Below are 18,997 nucleotides of genomic sequence, written 5' to 3'. Positions count from 1 at the left end.
CCTTCGTTTCTTTCTCCCTTTCCCCCCTTTCTTTCTTTCATTCAGAAAGAAATCAAATCACACAACCCCAGCCAAAAGACCCTAGCACTGTAAGCCTACACCACCGCCGCAAGGAGTGGCATACTGCCGCGTCCGTCGCACTCAAAGTTCGCCATCAGTCCGTCTATCTAGCTTCCCTCGTGATCCAAGTCTTCAACCCCTGTTCGCTGTCACCGATCGCGGTTGCTTCCTCAAGCTCGGCGTCCGTCGTCTTTGTCTGCTCAGCCGCGCTTCCGTCGCCGTTTGTTTGCCGTTCAGGTTCGCGTCTTTGTTCAGCTGTCGTCTTCGTTCGCGTTCTTCGCCGTTCACGTTCGCTCGGTTCACTGTTCGCGTTCACTCGCCGTTCACCGTTCGAGTTGGCATTCGTTTTCGTCTGGAAGCCACGTTGCTCTGCTTCAAACACTGCGACCAACCCGCGCGGTCCACCTAGCCGTCGAGCTGCTCTCTTTTCTCGCCGCCGTGAGTTCCCTAAACCCGCCACCAGACAATACACTCACACAACACCAATACTCTGCTTCAAACTCTGCAACTTCTGATTTCTATTACAATAAGTAACTATTTGATTTGGTAGTGGTTTGGATTATTTCATAGACTGAATTAAAGGTACAATAGTTACGTTCTCTTCTCTATCACATTGATATTAAGCTTTGAATTCTCTTATTTTGTTTTAATTTTACCGCACTCAACATGTTTGATGAAATGCTTTAACCATATTTCTGGTTGGTTTTATAATTTCTAGCTTTTAGAAACTTAGTAAGTTGATTGCATGTGAAATTAGAATAATTGGATCTTAGTAATTAGGAAATTTTAGCTGCACAAATAGCATTTTTGCAGAAAACATATTAGCATGATGATTCCACTTGGATTAGTGTTCTTCTGGTAAATTTTAACTGTTATTGTGAATTTGTTAATTTGCTAACTGTTCTTGTGTTGTTGTTCTGTTGTTGTTCTGTTACTTTTAATTTTTTTGTTTTTGTTGTGATTTTCTGTTCTTGATTTAAGCTGTCATTGAAGGTTCTTTGGTTTTGGTATTCTTCACTTTCCTGTAAGCTTAGCTTTTAATTCTTTGAGCATACACAGATCAAATCATTGTTTTCAGCAATGGTGATTTTTAGATTTTTTTTGGCTTGCTTTGTTTTAAATGTTCCTATTGTTGTTGTGTTTTTGCTGTGATTTAAATGTTCTTTTGATTCTTTTTTTTTTTTTTCGAATGCCCAGTCAGTACTTGGTTGATTGGTTTTGCTCACTGAATGTATTTGATGATAAATTTTAAATTGATAACTCTATTACTGCTTTACTGTCTGTTTCTGTAGTTAAATTTTATTAAAGTTTCTTGAATTTGCACTGCCTATGTTATTGATTTACTGTTCCTTCATTGCTTTTTTTTTTGTTGTTAATCATTGTGATGAGCTTTGTTAAAATTGGGTTGAAAACTACTAATCTTTCTTCATTTTTCACTGTACTAACTTCTGTTCTTATTAAAAGATTTGCAATTGGTGATCTTTTGATTTATTATATGCTTCATGTTTTCATTGTTCTGTTCTTATGAAGAAAAATTTGCAATTAATGATTGTACGATTCATGTTTTGATTGTTTTGTTATATAAACAAAATTCTGTTTTCATTGTTTGGTTGCACTGTCCCTGTTCTTGATCTCCGCCGACTTGCTACCCCTCCTCCGTGTTGGATTCTTTTTGTTTCAGGCTTTGTTGTGTTTTTGTTTCAGCCTCTGTTGTGTTGTGTGTTTGTTTTGGGCACTGTTGTGTGTTTATTGTGCAACACTTTTCATTTTTTGTCTTACTTTTTGACTTAGCTACATTAAGACAATATTCTCTATCTTTAACTTGTGCATTGTAATTCAATCCAGCTATTTTTAATGGAAGTTTAATCAACAATTTTGCAGCAAGTTATTGCATATTTTGATGATTAATTACATTTAGTTGGTGATATTTTACGTAGGGTTTTAAATTTGAAAGATATTTAGGATGTTTATTTATAATTTATTTATTATTTTATTATGGAACGGTTTTTCCGGTTGAATCACGGTTAGACCGGTTGGACCAGTAAACCAATGAACCAGTGACTAAAACGGTTTGATGACCGGTCCGGTTTTCAGAACCTTGGTTCTGACAACTATGCCTCTGCCATCTTATTCTTTTTTGTGTTTATCCACTACCGCACCCCATTCTCTATTCACTTACCTAGCAATTCCCACTACTCCCAAAGTCCCTCCCTCTCCCCATTTGAGCCTCTCTCAAATATCAGAACGGCGGCCACTTCTTTCTCTAGTGTTACTCCTATATCTTCACTGCGGCTTTTCTTATGTGTTCTCTCTCCATCGTCACTGTTGCTATGTAATGTCTCTCCAGCGAGGCTGCAACCTTTTAGCTATCTGCTCTATGTAATGTCTTTTCTGATTAATTGATTATTGATGACTTGATCTATTAACAAGATGAATTAGTTCAATCTTTTAAATTTCTTTGTTCAGTGATCTATTTTATCCGATTAGTTCTGGTTTTGCCACTTTAAGATATGAAAATAAAGTGAGTGATTAAAATGATTAAATTCAAAGCTAGCTCTCAACTCTTTGTGCTTTGTTCTGCCCAACTAGAATCTTAATTTGCCTGACTGTGAATAAACCTTGTTATTATGAATGAACTAATTAACATTCTGGAGCTTTAATTTGTTTCTGTTTTGCTTGTTATTTGAATGTAACAAATGGAAGGACGATTGGACGAAGGCTTATCATATGAAGAAAATTGTCAAGTCTTATGGGTGTGGCTCGGTTTTCACCTGGTATAGCTGTGGCACAAACACAATGAGATTTATTGATGATCTTTTTTATCTTATGGTTTTCTTTTTCTCTTCTGTTGATATATTTTTCTGTTTGTGATTCTTTCTGTAATTCTATTTCTGTTGATCATATTTATTATATGGTTTTCAATTTCTATAAATTGATTTTGTAATTTTGTTTTAGTGATTCATCTGGAATTATGGATGATTACTTAAGGGATCTTGTCGATCCAAGACCTATGGTGGAGATTTCCTGATCTTACTGACATAATTGAGGAATCCTTCCAGCCGGTTGCATCTGACTTTTATAATTGATGCAGAAGTTAAAAAATAAGAAAATAATATATAAAAAATTCTACAATAAGTTACTACATATTTGTTCTTGTTAGTTAAGCTCCTGTTAATCCTAATTTCGTGGCTGTTGTTCCTTTCAGATTGTTGGTATTGAAAACAAAAAAATAGATATAGGATTATGTCTTTCTTGGAGCTATCTTCATGTGGTAGAGGAAGCAAAGATACTCTAGTTACTACAGAGAGCATAAAGGTTGTAATTTACTTGCTTAAGAGAAACTGAAAAGCGTATATGCTTAACGCTATGAAGCCTAAAGTTAAAATTTAACTTACCAAGCATAACTATTTGAAAAATTAAAGAATTAGAGGATGTGTTCTGTGATGAGAAACCAGGGTATTTTGAATATGCAAAGGAAATAACAGTGAGTGCTCAATTTAAGAATACTAGCTTCTATGAACCCTTCAATTGTATATTGAAGCAGATGAGGCTTGCTCAAGTTTGCGTGGTATTCTTTTTATAAATTTTGGCAGCAAATTCTGCATAGATTTTGTTCTCTTAGTTAATGTCGCTGCTTTTACTCCCTCCCGTCCTTTTCTTGTCCTTTTTCAGTCTTTCCTCTTCATGCTATCTTGTGTTTTTGTTAGTACAGTAGAATCTAAGTTTCGCCATTATTATGTCTGTAGGAAGTGCAAGTGGATCCTCTATAATGCTAGAACTTCAAATTAAGCACTTTGCAAAAGGTATAAGCTTTGCTAATTACAGTCCCATACACAATCTACACGATCTATGCATTTCTGTTGATTTTGTGATAAAATGGTTAGTTTTGGAGTTGATTTGATATGGATTCCCATTTTATATATGTGGAATTTAGCCTTCATAACTAAAGCTATTCTTAAAGCTGTAACTTTTTAGCCACTATCAAGGGGCATCCAAATCAGAAATATCATCAAAATCCTGTTTAACTTATTCATCACAGTCATTCTTGAGTTACTGTACATTGTGATAGACCTTCAACTGCTTTCTATGTTAATGTAGTATTCCAGTATATGGCATAGAAAATTAAACTCGTTGCCTAATTAATCTCAGTCCACATCATTGCCTGTTTTGACTTATTGCTTTACTTACAAATTGGATGATTGTGTTATTGTATATTGTGTGTCGCAACTTATTAAGAATGAAAAAATGTTAGGTCTAGGGGTAAATTTATGTACTCATTACTCAAGGTGTTAGGAACAAAAGATTTTCTTTACCAATTTCTTTTTTTTCTTTTACTAAAATGGCAAATCTTGTACCTTGCAGGGGTTCAAAATACAAAGCTAAATAAACCTACTCCTCTCAGGTATATGCTAAAGGCAACATTTAGTGGAGCTGGTCATCTATGGCATTTCGATTTCTACCGCTTCTAGTGCAGTGTGCCAAATTGAGGCACCCTTTTTCCTCCAAGCTTGGTTCCATTTCCACATCCCTCCACCATCTTCCAGATTCTTTCTTCTCGGAAGAACTGTTCCCTGATCAACAAAAAACCATTTCCAATCTCGACGAACACCTCGTTCTTCAGCAAATATCGGATCTCTTACCCATAGTCAAATGTGCATCACAGAACACTATCTTGAAAGACCATGAATCCAAATCCGCAAGGGAACCCGTTGATGGGTTTTTGTCACCGGAGGAGAAATTGCGTGGTGTTTTTCTTCAGAAGCTGAATGGTAAGGCTGCAACTGAACAAGCTTTATCCAATGTTGGTGTTGATGTGAATATTGATGTTCTCGGTAGGGTGGTGAACTCTGGGAACTTGGGTGGTGAAGCCATGGTTGCATTTTTTAACTGGGCAATTAAACAGCCAATGTTACCTAAGGACATTGGTAGTTACCGTGTGATTGTTAAGGCACTAGGAAGAAGGAAGTTTTTCAAGTTCATGATGGAGGTATTAGATGACATGAAGGTTAATGGCTTAGAAGCTGATTTGTTACTGTTATCTATTGTTATTGATAGTTTCGTCAGGGCTGGTCATGTGTCTAAAGCAATTCAAGTGTTTAGTAACTTGGATGATCTCGGGTTGAGACGCAATGCAGATGCCTTGATTATACTCTTGTCGTGCCTTTGCCAACGGTCTCATATGAGTGCTGCAAGTTCTGTGTTTAATTCAATGAAAGGGAAAGTATCTTTTGATGTTACTACGTACAATGTTGTTGCTGGTGGTTGGTCTAAGTTGGGTATTGTGAATGAGATTGAGAGGATTATGAAGGAAATGGAAGTAGATGGATTTCATCCTGATTGTAGGACTTTCAGTTTCCTTATTGAGGGTTTAGGCAGAGCTGGCCGAATTGATGAGGCTGTTGAGGTTTTCGATAAAATGCAGGCGAAAAATTGTCCACCTAATACTGAGACTTATAATGCAATGATTTTTAATTTTGTGTCGGTTAGAGATTTTGATGAGTCTATGAAATATTATAAAGCATTGTTGAGTAATAATTGTGAGCCTAGTCTTGATACATACACAAGAATTATTACTGGCTTTTTGAGAGCTCGGAAGGTTGCTGATGCACTCCAGATGTTTGATGAAATGCTAAGGCAAGGAGTTGTTCCTTCTACTGGGATGGTAACCTCCTTCATCAAGCATTTATGCAAGTATGGTCCACCATATGCTGCATTAGTTATTTACAAGAAGGCGAGAAAATTAGGATGTATGATATCAATGAATGCTTATAAGATATTGCTTATGCGCCTAATGAAGTTTGCGAAATGTGGAATGTTACTAAATATCTGGCAGGAGATGCAAGAATGTGGGTATAATTCCGATATTGAAGTTTATGAGTGCATCATCACTGGACTTTGCAACATAGGGCAGCTTGAAAATGCGGTTCTTGTTATGGAGGAGTCTTTGCAGAAAGGGTTCTGTCCAAGTAGGCTTGTATATAGTAAATTAAGTAACAGGTTGCTTGCTTCAAATAAAACAGAGATCGCATACAAGCTGTTTCTGAAGATAAAGCATGCTCGTTCCCTTAAAAGTGCAAGGAGCTTTTGGCGTTCTAATGGTTGGCACTTCTGAACAGGCATGCCAATCAACATCTCCTGCAGTAGAGCCTCTTGTTTGATTTTAACACTAGTAAATAACTATAGCCAAGAAAAACATTGCTATACCAGTACATACCAAGAAATAGATCACATCTCAAAATATTACTAGTTTGCAGGTATTGTAATTATTTATTGTCGTGCTATTTGTGGTGTAGACAGTATTGCCAGAGTTTTATTTAGCTAGATGGTGTAGACAAGTTGATGTTGTTCCAACTAAGGATTTATAAGTCATGAAGTAGTAGTCAATTTAAAGTACTTGTATACAAAGTAGCAAATATTATTAGAATAATGTTTTCCAAGTCACATTATGAGTTTTATCTATGGTATACGAAGAGTTGTGCTTTTTGGAGTGGAAAACATCTTTAATCTATATGATACACAGTGAAAAACTGTTATTCTAGCCGAATCCTTGACTAAATAAAGTTGAGATGTTTCCCAAGCTGTTTTACCTGTGTTTTTGTTTGTTTGACTATGTATATGTGTTGTTGCAAGATGACTTCCCTCGGTGGTACTAACTGGTGACTGGCCAAAAATATGGTTAAGGTAATCCCCTCTCTATTCTTTTGCATAGTAAGTGTAATCTTCAATGGGAGAACATGTTTGAACTCTAAACAACTAGGTTCCCTTTTAAGTTGCCAATTTTTCTCATTCTTGTGGTGATTGTATTCGGGTGATTATTTGAACTACTGATTTTAAAGTGTACAAAAGTTGATTGTTTGAATATCAATATGTCTTCCAGTAAAGGTATTGTAGTATCATTTTGCAATACACACGATAATTTAGTTGTCATATCATTTCTTCTTTTCCAATTGGCTTGTGTAATTTTCTAGTAAGTTGTGCTAAAGATGTGCACTTTAGATCTAAGGATAAAGCTATTTGTACCACCAAATTTCTCACCCATGTTTTTATACCTTACTTGAGGAGGTGTAGGTGGCATGGGTTGAAGTGCATGCACATTTCTTCATATGCTTATGCATAGATTTAGTTCATAATCCGTCTGGATTGATCGAATGGTTTTCTGATGTGGCAAGATTTGAGTCGACTTTATTTTTTCTGTAGTCAGAGTTAGATGGACTAATTGAAAATTTTAAATCACAGCAAGGTGATTAAACTTTGTTCTAATTTTGAAGTCAACTAATTATAATTCTTTTTATTTTGCTATATTTCACATTACATTAAGCAACCAAGCATTGCTTATCAGTTATCACTACATGATTCAAGAACTGTGCAAGTAACACAGTGATAACACCTTAGTTTACTTTTATGTTCTCAGACTAGAAATATAATATAATGCATCACATATAATTCACCATTCTCATGCATTTGACACATTGCTACTCTAAACTGTGTAGAATTGCATTTCACTTTCAAGTACTGGAATAATGTTAGTTTTTCCCAGAACTTGATTGGACTGAAAGGTTAATGTATTCATCAATTTTGGGTACTCCATATTTTTTGAGAATCTCCACTAAATGGTACTGTTTATTGGGTATGCTTGTATGTTAAACTTTGAAGATAACTAGCAAATTATAATTTGCAAGTACAATGTTATTTATAGTGTATTCAGCTTTATTGTTAAATGTTCGATTCTCGCCTTGAGCATAGAAGTCTGATAACACAGGGCTAGCTGTCTCATCCATTGATTTGCTTACAAGTCAGAGAGGGATTAATCACCATGTTCGATGGTAGAGACCAGGGACTAAAGAGACGAGCAAGCTCGTACAAACGGAATTATATGCAGATTGATGTGAAGTTTGTAGGTAATTAGCTCTTGACATTTATGAAGTAAGCAGCAGTACAAGTAAACCGCTGTTGTTCAAGTGCATTTTTGTGTGTTCAAGGTGTCTGATGCTTTAATTGATATCACCACCTATATATGTTGTAAATATTATTAACACATTGATCTGTTATGACTTTTCAATTGTATACCTCTGAGTTGTCACAAATAGGAATCAAGTGAAATTTTTGAAGTGTGATGCTGTGAGCAATGTTACATGGCCAATGCAATTTATTGTTCTCGTCTAGTAGTTAACCATTAATATTTAAAAGTGAGGCTAAAAGCATTGAGTTGGGTTGTTGGACACTTTGGACTAAAGAAATTGGATTACTGGCTAAAAATACCGATCAATATTTCTCTCCATCTATTACTTTCTTAGTATGTGTTCATTTTAATTAAGATAAGTATTTGTAAATAGAATGCATTACCTCACTCTAGATGACAATCACTATATCGGATCGAAATTACACTTGAGGATAATTAATTTCTTTCAACAATAAGAAAAATGATATATAAATAATTGATTTTAAGAATAATAGATAGATAATATATCAAATTTCTTTTCGTCCGTGTGATTGGGCCATGTAAAGGAGGCGGATGCTGAACTTGTAATCGGTGGTGATGTAACAAATCAATGGTGGAGATACCTGCAATATTAATGCATAGGTTGTGTAGATCTTGTATGAGATTGTACTTGGTCATGCCAGTATAATATTAATACAATAGATTCACGTAGCACACAAGTCACACTAATTTGTGAGTTTGAGTGGATTTCTATATGTCTGGCATACTCTTCTCTTGTCTCTTTAGTAAGTATCAACTCGGCTTTGAACTCGAACTTGCTATGTGGAGAGTTGTTCAAGGGAGTTGGTCAAGTAAGTTGTTTAAATACATTTTTTGTTTATACTTGTAATTATGGATTGAATATGAAGTACCACGCTTAACTTTTGTTACTATTAGTCGTACATTTTCTCAATAAGTAAGAGTTAAGAGTTAAGACCCACATATGTACTCGAAATCACTCTGCACATTCTTAGTTGCAAGGCAATATGTGAGGCCCACAACACCTCTTACTTACCTAAACGGTTTCATTTCATCACAAAATTACTCTTATCTCTTCTGCGTCGTGTCTAAGTCAATTGCACACTGCCAACAAAACAAAAGCAAATAATACTACAAAAACAAAATTCAATTTATCATGTGACTAATATGCTGTTCCATTATCTTCACATTCATGTTCATATTCTTACTCACGGTCCCTGACTATTTTCCTTTTCTACATTTTCCTAAATATTTCCTTTTATTCATTCTTTTTAAATTTAATAATTACGAGAGAGAGAGAGAGAGAGAGAGAGATTAAGGGCATGTTTGGGAAATTTGGAATGGAGGAAGTTCCAGGAGCGTTTGGCACAAGCGCCAGCTTCGCTCTCCGTTTGGGGCAAACCGTCTTTTCCTCTGCTTCCCTTCTCTTCATGTGCTTGGACGTTGATTTCTATGCCTACACTGTTTTCTGGTACCCTCTTAACCTTCATTGTTTATTTTCTTTTTTTTTTTCCCATATGATTTTTATGTTCCTTCATTGATCTTCCTCCTTCCCATTTCCCTTTACGATTCTGGGTTTTTGCTTGCTTTATTTGTTAAATCTCGACTCTATTTCATGAGTTTTGTTAGAACAATTTACAACTGATTAGTGCTTCTTGACTTTGAGAGTTGCATGCTTTTGATTTTCATGAATTCAGTCCCTTATGATTTTTATGTTACGCTGTTGGACATTTTTCCTGTCAACTTAACACAATTGTTAGAAGGTAGAAACTCAGATGTAGTCGATTTTATGTGAAGTTAATAACTGAGAGCTATTAGATGATTTGATTGATTTAATTCTCAGCTATCAACTTCACGTGAAGTCGACTGCAACCTGAGCTTCCACTTTGTTAGAAGTATAAAATCAAGTGTAGTATAAAGATAATGTTTTTAAACATTCTTTAATTAGTGGAAAGAGATAGAATAAGTTTCAATACTTTTATAGATTAATAGTATAATTATTAATTGAAAATGTCAAACATTATGAGAAACATTCCAAAGTGACCGACACTAATAGTTACTCTGCTAAAATATTGTATGTTTTTATCATTATTAGCATAAAGTTTTCTTTTTTTTCAAAAATTTATTAAACTTTTAAAATATCTTTAATATTTAAATTAAATAAAAATATCCAAATAAATCACGTTTAACAAAAAATCTTCAAACACAGATCACTACTACATTGGCACTGATATATAATTTTAATCAAAATTAATTTGCAAGAAAACACCTTCATACTAACACTTATTTATAAATGTTAATCCAAACACACAAAATCACTTATCAAATCCAATTTAAAATGAAAACCAATCAAAATGTACTAATTTAGATTAGATAATAATATGGTGAAGAGTATTTTTGAGTGAATAGTAAAAATAATTTTTTTCGTAAGAATAACGAGAAAAAAAATTACACATATTCTTTATTAATACAGTCAGAATCTTCACTATTCACTCAATTTTTTTTTAAAAAAAAATTTTCATTTGAATTTGGTTTGATTCCAACACCGATCAAATCCAATCCATAGCGCACAACATGGTATACTATTATTATAGTGAGAAATTCGACGATTTTAAGCTATGAAGTACGAACACTTTACTGAGTTGCCGTGTTTGTGTGTTGGACACATTTCAGATACGACACTCACCGATACTTGTTCGACATGTGTGTTTGTTGTGTTCAAACCGTGTCTCAATAAAAAATAAAAAATTAATTTTTGGACATATTTAAATACCATCACGTGTCAGTGTGTCCGGTTTTATTTTTAATATATATTCTTAAAATAAATTTAGATATGGTATATATTATTATTTATTAAAACAAAAAATATTTTAAATACTTGATATAATTAAAATAAGACATTAAAAATAATTTAAAAAATTAATTTATATTTTAATATCAATAAAATATTAAAATATCATCGTGATTTATCTAAAAAATACTTTATATTTTATATGTACGCGTGTTCCCGTGTCATGTAAGATTTTAAAATTCGTATGTCGACATGTTCTGTGTCGTGTCGCGTTCCGTGTCCGTGTCAGTGCATCATAGATTTTTAGCGAACTTTTTGTAGTGATTCCCACACTCCTTTTGCCTTCCTAGCACGCCAACCACCTTCTCATCTTCGCAATGACTTTCGTTTAAAGACCCTTCATGGCTTCATCGATCTCCCTGGCTCTAATGATAGTGCAAAAGTTGGAAGTGCGCCTTCATTCGAAGATATCATCTCTACAGCGAGCTTTGATAACCCTACAAAATTCATCAGTAGTTGGAGTGTTTTCACGTAGCCGATCTAGATCTGAATTTAGATTTGTTGGCAATGAGGATGAGGTTAAAGCCTAAAGGTGAGAACAACAACGAAACTAGAAATTTATTTAAGGGACCAAACAAAAGCAAAATATTAAATAGTATGTTATATTTTTATTTATATTTTATCTTAGATAAAAGTTAAGGTTCAAAAATATACTTAATGATTTTAGTATTTTAAAATATATTCGATGACAATACCTTATATAGAGGAAAATTAAGGTTGTAAGAATCTAATTGGTCATTGACCGATAGAGTGATTGATTTAATAAGTGGTTAAACCAGTTTAACTAAATATATACTAAAATTATAAAAAAAATTAATATATAATTTTAAATATTTAAATTTAATAATTTTTTTAAGTTAATAAAATTTAAAATTTGACAATTTTACACAATAAATTATCTATAATTTATTATTAAAAGTTCATAAATAATTTTAAATATCAAAGTTTATAATTAAAGAAATCAAAACGCACATAAATGACAAATACAATATGGTCTACCACAAAAAAAAAAAGAATTGAACAAACAAGTTTTCAACTAAATAAAAACACTACTTATCAGAAATCATAATCATCATTACGTGTTCCAATGTCTCCATCATATAGAGGTAATCCACCATCTTCAGAAGTATCACTAAATAAAAGAAGCTATATTTGAGGATTTAATTACAACGCATATCCGCTTTAACTTTCATGTCTCTTCCATCTAATAAAATAAAATAAAAAGTCAATAAAAAGTCAAAATTAATAACATATATCTTTATGGAATGAAACAAATTTTGCTATTTCACTCACTATCAAAATACGAAGGCATAGCATTATCAGTGTATATTAAATTTTCAATGCCTTCAACGTCTCTATTAGTAAATTCAGGATCATCCTCATCTGTCATTACCCAAAAATCTATTGTGTTAATGCTTCGAATGTCAATTGGATCATAACTTTTCTTCTTTCGATGCAACCTAGATTGAAGACGTAGGTTATACGTCACATAAACAATGTCACTTAGCCTTTGATGCTCTAATCGGTTCCTCTTCCTTGAATGGATTTATTAAAAAAGGCTCCAATTCCTCTCACATTCAGACGAAGAATATATTTGATGAAAAAAACGAATTGCCATTTTTTATAAATTATGAGCACTCCTACCATGTTAACTTCCACTATTCACCTACATAAATATAAAACTCAAATATTGTTTAATGTTTATCACTCAATATTTAGTAAACTTTCAAACTAAATTAAACTTGGAAATAAAATAACTTACCAAGTTTGAATCTTTTTGCCGCTCTCTTGCCATTTTTCTTTTCAAAACTTTCTTTACAATTTCAATACAATTGTATCTCTTTTACTGTGACAACCGAGTCATTGCAAAGTGTTTTAACATCAAGCAAAGGAAGTAAAGATATCAAAATATTTGTCTTCTCACAAAACCCTCACAATAAAAAAAAGGTTGGATTTAAAAGGTATGCTGTTGCATGGATATCTCGCTTCAAATGCTTATCCCACCGCATTTTTAAGATACTTGTGTAAGGCATGCAAACAGCTTTTTGATTTCTAAACATTGTCTTGATAGCATTTTGGCTCTTTGCATGTCTTTATACACGTATTCCAAAGATAATTTTTCATTACCATCAACAATCCTCAACAACTTAATAAAAGGACTAACAATTTTCACACTGGTAACACAATCTTGCCAAAACTTATTATCTAAGACAATTGAACTAATAATCTTTTTATTTGTACTTTTGGTTAATTTATGAGAAGTGAAAAATTTGTCCACCATCAATGTTTGTAAATATTTCTTGTGATCATATATACTTTTTAAAGTAATAAAAATAGTGGCAAAACATGTGATTCCTGGTCGAACAATTTTTTTTCAACTTTTTCTTTTTTCTAAGCCAAGACAAAAAGATCATATGATTGTAAACAAACATAGTCATTTTTAAAGCACGGAAGCAAGATCATCTATGTGAGGAATACTTGTAATATCTTTTAAAATAAGATTGATGCAATGACAACACAAGGAGACCAAAAAATATTTGAATACTTTTTATGAATGAGTTTTTCAGCAGATACATAATTAGCAGTATTATTAGTAACCACATGTAAAATGTTACTAAGCCCAACCCACTAATAACATTACCAAACAAATTAAACAAGTATCGACAATTTTTTATCATATTAGAAGCATAAAAAGACTTGACAAATAACATTCCAACAGGACAATAAACTAGAAAGTTAATTAAGGTTCGTTGCCTTTGATCAGTCCAACCATCTGCCACCAACGTACTACCGGTGTTTTTCTATGAGCTCCTATAGATTTTAACAAGAAACTAACACTCTTCCTTAAGATTCGCCAAAAAATGAACTATCATTTTATTATATGATGGTCCTTTGAAACTAGGTCCAATTGCAGCAATACCATCCAAGACAGGTTGAAAGTAAAGTAATTGGATTGCATTGAAAAATGTGCATCAACGATCCATTTTGCGAACCCCAACTTAGCCTTGTACAATATTTTTCTACTGGCCAAAACACTTTTCAAGGTTGGTTGAGACCCTAGAGTAGTCATTTTCTTAAAATAACTTTCAATTTGTATAGCAACAATAGCTCTTCTCTTTCTTTTGTCTCCCGTTGTTGTAGGAACAGCAAATTGTACAGAGTTAAGCGATTTCAGATTCTTGTGCTCGTGTTTTCACATTATAAGACTCCTCCTCAAATTTTCTTTTTTCCATCTTATTTTTTATTTTTCACCAAAAGCCTTTTGGATTGATGTTCAATCTCTGCAATGACTTTGTTACATACTTTAATTTGTCCAAAAATTTTCGCAATGTGATATTTCATTTATATATCCCCTCCATTATAAGTATTCAAACAAAAAGATACATGTATATTGCGCCTTGTGAATTTTTCTCATATGTCACAGTAAAATATTATCAAGCTGGGTCAGATTTTCTTCGAGAGGAACCGTTTGAGTTTTTTGGACGACATTGTCTTGTGGTTGTTGACCACTTTGTGGTTGTTCTATCTAAATCACATACAATATACAAATTACAAATTATATACAGCAAAATAAAACTTCATCCATCAAAATCCAAAATTGAACTTATCATTGTTTTTGGAAATTATATCAAAATTCTATTCAGTATTACAGCAATTTAGAATGATTAATTCATATAATTTACAAAATAAAAAAATTAACTGAAAATTGAAATATTCATTGCAGCAATTCATATAATCAATAAAATAAAAAAATTAACTAAAAAATTGAAGAACTCATTGCGGCAATTCATATAATTAACAAAATAAACAAAAATTAATTGAAAAACTGAAGAATTCACTGTGGCAGAGAGAGCAGAGAAGGCCTACAGTCTATGATAGATGCTCGACAGGACAGAGGTAGCCGATGACAGAAGCTTCGAATTGATTTTATGACGGCGAGGACGATAGAAGCTTCAAACTGACCTTCTAACGACGATAACAACAGAAGCTTCGAGTGGCGAGAGTGGCAACTGTTGGTGGTCACAGCTGTCGCCGATAGTGATAGGGATGGTGGAGGCGTTCCTTCTGCTCGTTGGAGGAAATTAGAGTTGGAAGGGAGAGAGAGACGTTCGTGAATTCGTTAGTAATGTTTGGGAATTAGGACTGAGTTAGTAGGTTTTTCTTTTTTTTGGCGTCAAAACGATGCTGTTTCTGAGGCGGATTATAAAATTAGACCTTAAAAAAATTCGTCTAGTTCCTACAGTTCACCGATTAACCATCGATTTGATCAATTTTTTACAAGACAATTCTAGAAATTAATCAAACCAACCAAATAATCGATTTTTAATTAATCCAATCGAGTCGATCCGTCAGGTTCAATTTTTAGAATTTTGAGAAAAATCAACAATAATTTTATATAAAGTGAATTTTGAACCATTAGTAGAGCCTCATACAAGATAAGAGAGGCAATGACCTCCTCCAACCATCAAGTTTTTTTTTACAAATTAAGTATAAAGTTTAATTTAGTCTTTTTAAAATTTTTATTTTATTCTTTGTTTACTATAATTTTTTTTTTTTAGCCTTTCTCGAAAAAAGTTAATCTACCTCCACCGTTGTTTTGAACCAATTTAATTTTTAATATAATGTTGTTATTTAATTAATAGATTGAGTGGTGAGTGGTGATTAACTATCGATTTGGTGATGGAAGGGGAAGGGTGAGGTGACATTGAGGAGCAAATGATGACTTAGATCTTGATATAACCAAGGAAGATGTGAAAAATATAATTAGGATGATGATAATGATGTGGTTATGAACTTATGATATGGGCAATTTTGAAAGAATACATTGACTAATTTTGACCATAAAAGATAAATAAAAAGGTATATGTATTTTAATGTTAAGAATAAAGTTTTAGGAAAAAAATTAAAAAAATTAAGGGCTAATAGAATTTATTACTTTTTTAACATCATTTTTAGTTATTAGTTTTACTTTTTTTACTTTAACAACATATTTTTAGCTTATATTTTTAAATATTACTAATTAACTGCTGGTCCTTTAATATTTTTAAAAATATTGTATTATTATTTGAGTTAATTATAAATCTTTGGTGAATCACAAAAAAAAATAGTATAAGATAAATAAAAAAAAATTGTATAAAAATTAAGTAAATTTAAAAGAGATTTTTGATTAAAAAATTATATTAAATATATAATTATTCTTGTTACACTTCTTTCTATCGACTTAAATTTTTGAAAAAAATAGTATCATAAAAATTTACGGTATGTGGGTATTAAATTATGTTACTAATGCTCTGCAATTTTGTGGAAGTGTTGGCATGATGATAGAGGTGTTATTCATTCTTTCTGAAGAGTTTATATGTATACCATATTTTATAGTTTATAATAAGAGGTATTAGAACTTAATTAGAAGCATCTTGGTGTTTATGCTATGTAGCTTATCTTGTATGCATGCCTCAATAGGAGGATTTTCATCCTTTTGCTTTTGTTGATGATATTCAACAGCTATTTGGTGACAGTCATGGGGTTGGTAATTCCGTGGAGCATAACATTGCTGGTCGTAGACGCATACTCTGTGTTTATAAAATGTTTACCTCATCAAAGAAGACTCATATTCATGATCCTTTTGGGTGACATGGTACGTGCAAATTATGACAAAAAAAGAAACATCATTGCTGATATTCACTAACTAAAATTTAATTCTTTATTTTTTTTGAGTGTATACTTTCTCGACCCTGACAATTATCTCGAAAGGACAACGAGATCTCAAAAAAAACACCAAACTTGATTTCTGATCTTTTTTTTGAGACTGATTAGTTCCTGTACAAAAAACAACATTGACTTATTTTATCAAGGACTTCGTTATCTTTTGAAATAATTGTCAGGAATTGTTTTGAATTTTTTCTTTTTTTTTTTCTATAATGCAATAATGAGAATAGAATATGTGACATACTTCAGGTTTTGTCATATCTCTCGCTAGCGGCAGCGTGTTCGACGGCCGGCGTCACAGATCTCCTGCTGGATGCGGACGGATCCTATTGTCCGCCAAAGTTGTGCAGCAGATATCAGTTGTCTGCTGCCATGGCCTTCTTGTCCTGGTTTCTTTCTTCAGCTTCTTGTCTGTTCAACTTTTGGATTTTTCCGTCTTTGTAGATTATTTTGCTGCCTGTTCATATGTTGTATGCAAATGATAAGTTTATTTTTTCTTTCAAGGGAATAAAGTTGTGATGAATATAGTCAATAATAATGTAATAATTGCTTAATTGCTTTTAGTTCAAGAGAGAAAAAAAAGAAAATTGAAGTCTTTATCGTGGTTCTCAACCTTTTCCTCCTAAGCATCCTTGCACAGCCAATAATAATGTGGCAAAGATGAATTCTAAACTTAAAATTTTAAATCTAAACTCTAAATTACTGTGTTTGGACTTTGGACAGTGTTGTCCATACTTGATTTGATGATATAGTTGCTGAATTTTGGGGTTAGGTTCTCCAAAGAAGTAGTTTTAGTGAAAATGAGGATTTGAGTGTTGAAATTTGAATTGGGGTTTGATGGAATTCGGGTTGATCATTAAGGTTGGCATTAAATTCTGGATTGGAAGCTACTTAAATAAAGATGTCAAAAATATTTTTTTTAAAGATATTTTTTAAAAATTAAAATTTAACATATATAATTAGTTAAACTATGTTATTTTTATTAAAATTAGACCGGATAAATCGATTTAGCCAAAAAATAATAAATTTAATTTTAAATTGGTATAAATTAATATTTTTTATAAAAAATAACTATAACATCTCTGCTATAAAAAAAAACTAAAATATTCCTATTATATACATATATATATATATTAATTTTAAAAATTCTAAATTCTAATCCTACGACGACAGAGAAGAAAAATGCTAGAATTTAGGATTCTCAAAATTAATATATATAATAAGAGTATTTTAGTCATTTTCTACAATAAGAGTATTGTAGTCATTTTTTATAAAAAAAATAATATTAATTTAGACTAATTCAAAATTTGATTCACTTTTTTCGGTCAAATTAATTTGTCTGGTCTAATTTTGACAAAAATAACATGATTTAATGGATTATATATATTAAATTTTAATTATAAAAAAATATTTAAAAAAAAGAACGTTTTAGACATCTTTATTAAAATAGTCCGCTTCTGAATTATGTATATTTTACTACATATAATGAGCACTTTGCCAAAATCCACGATGATTTTTTTTTTTTTTGCAACAATAATTCTAGATAACTAAATTTTTTACGTAATTAAATTTAACTAAATTATGATATATACCTCCTTTAAATTTGAATTTTCTCATATTCAAGTTTTATCTATTTTACTTATATTAGTTAAGAAGGGAGTCTTTATTATATTACAAACTTAAACAAATTAGATAACAAGTAATAAAATTATTAAATTATATTTATACTCGTTAATCATAAAAGCTCATATAAAATATTGTGAAATTGACATCAACCACTTGTTATTTAAAATAAATAATAATTATTTTGTTATGATAAACACAAAGGATATGGATGTCCATGCAAGTGACTCAGTTTTTATGTTACCAATAGAGAATGAAATTAATATGGGTTGAAAACATTCCTCCCATATGCTTATAAATAGGAGGTTAACCTCCGTTGTTAATACAGACAATAATAAACAAATACTCTCTCTTTATGTTATAATCAAATACTCTTCTCTTTATATTTCTTCTACAATTCTTTCTCTTCTTTTATTTTATTAGTATTCTAAATTCTCTTTTCTATTACTCTTTACATATTATATTAATAGCAATATTAATCATCTTTATTATATTGAGATAGTAACAATAAACATATGTGATTCTCTCTCTCTTTATTTTTAATACTTCTTTCTATCTTTGTATATATATACACATTACAACATATAATATTATTATATATATATAAATTATTATTGAGCTAATTATTTTAATACTAGAATCTTCTATTTATACATCTTTATTTTATATATATCTTTTATTTTACAACACGTTATCAGCACGAGACTCTGATCAAATTCCTAGAAAGACTCAGATAACAAATTTTCATTATGTCGAAACTCTCTCATCTTGAATTCAATGCTCTTGATATATCTGGAAAC

The 18,997-nt window shown here is 31.8% G+C and overlaps 2 protein-coding genes across 28 annotated transcripts; both read left to right on the top strand.

The window, feature by feature from the left end:
* Positions 1-15: 15 nt before the first annotated feature.
* On the top strand, positions 16-8,168 carry LOC112789208 (putative pentatricopeptide repeat-containing protein At5g43820). 27 transcript variants are annotated; one of them, XR_011880775.1, is made up of 7 exons: positions 2,200-2,392; positions 2,764-2,834; positions 3,266-3,375; positions 3,807-3,863; positions 4,423-6,314; positions 6,691-6,741; positions 7,820-8,168. XR_011880775.1 is itself a non-coding variant. In XM_025831035.3 (5 exons), exon 5 carries the CDS (start codon positions 4,502-4,504, stop codon positions 6,170-6,172), a length of 1,671 nt encoding a protein of 556 aa, XP_025686820.1. In that variant the 5' UTR covers positions 16-642; positions 2,764-2,834; positions 3,266-3,375; positions 3,807-3,863; positions 4,423-4,501; the 3' UTR covers positions 6,173-6,555. The 27 variants fall into 27 exon arrangements, 19 of the variants coding, with proteins under 19 accessions (XP_025686820.1, XP_025686816.1, XP_025686864.1 ...); XR_011880769.1 differs by having other exon boundaries at positions 2,234-2,439; XR_011880759.1 differs by lacking the exons at positions 2,200-2,392; positions 2,764-2,834 and adding an exon at positions 38-642.
* A 531-nt stretch (positions 8,169-8,699) lies between these two features.
* On the top strand, positions 8,700-17,171 carry LOC112789201 (CASP-like protein ARALYDRAFT_485429). Its single transcript, XM_025830996.3, has 3 exons — positions 8,700-9,488; positions 16,371-16,503; positions 16,824-17,171. Exons 1-3 carry the CDS (start codon positions 9,340-9,342, stop codon positions 17,016-17,018), a joined length of 477 nt encoding a protein of 158 aa, XP_025686781.1. The 5' UTR covers positions 8,700-9,339; the 3' UTR covers positions 17,019-17,171.
* The last annotated feature ends 1,826 nt before the right edge of the window (positions 17,172-18,997 follow it).

This window comes from Arachis hypogaea, chromosome 1 (genome assembly GCF_003086295.3).
Source record: "Arachis hypogaea cultivar Tifrunner chromosome 1, arahy.Tifrunner.gnm2.J5K5, whole genome shotgun sequence".
In the NCBI taxonomy this organism is placed as follows: domain Eukaryota; kingdom Viridiplantae; phylum Streptophyta; class Magnoliopsida; order Fabales; family Fabaceae; genus Arachis; species Arachis hypogaea.
Note: the sequence above shows the minus strand (reverse complement) of the source record. Positions and strands in the feature narration are given on the sequence as shown.

Bases quoted from the DNA above. Each gene is read 5' to 3' on its own strand.
- LOC112789201 (XM_025830996.3), top strand. From the start codon at position 9,340: ATGTTTGGGAAATTTGGAATGGAGGAAGTTCCAGGAGCGTTTGGCACA. The intron at 9,489-16,370 runs GTACCCTCTTAA...GATATTCAACAG, and splicing joins TATGCCTACACTGTTTTCTG to CTATTTGGTGACAGTCATGG. The intron at 16,504-16,823 runs GTACGTGCAAAT...GACATACTTCAG, and splicing joins TGATCCTTTTGGGTGACATG to GTTTTGTCATATCTCTCGCT.
- LOC112789208 (XM_025831035.3), top strand. From the start codon at position 4,502: ATGGCATTTCGATTTCTACCGCTTCTAGTGCAGTGTGCCAAATTGAGG.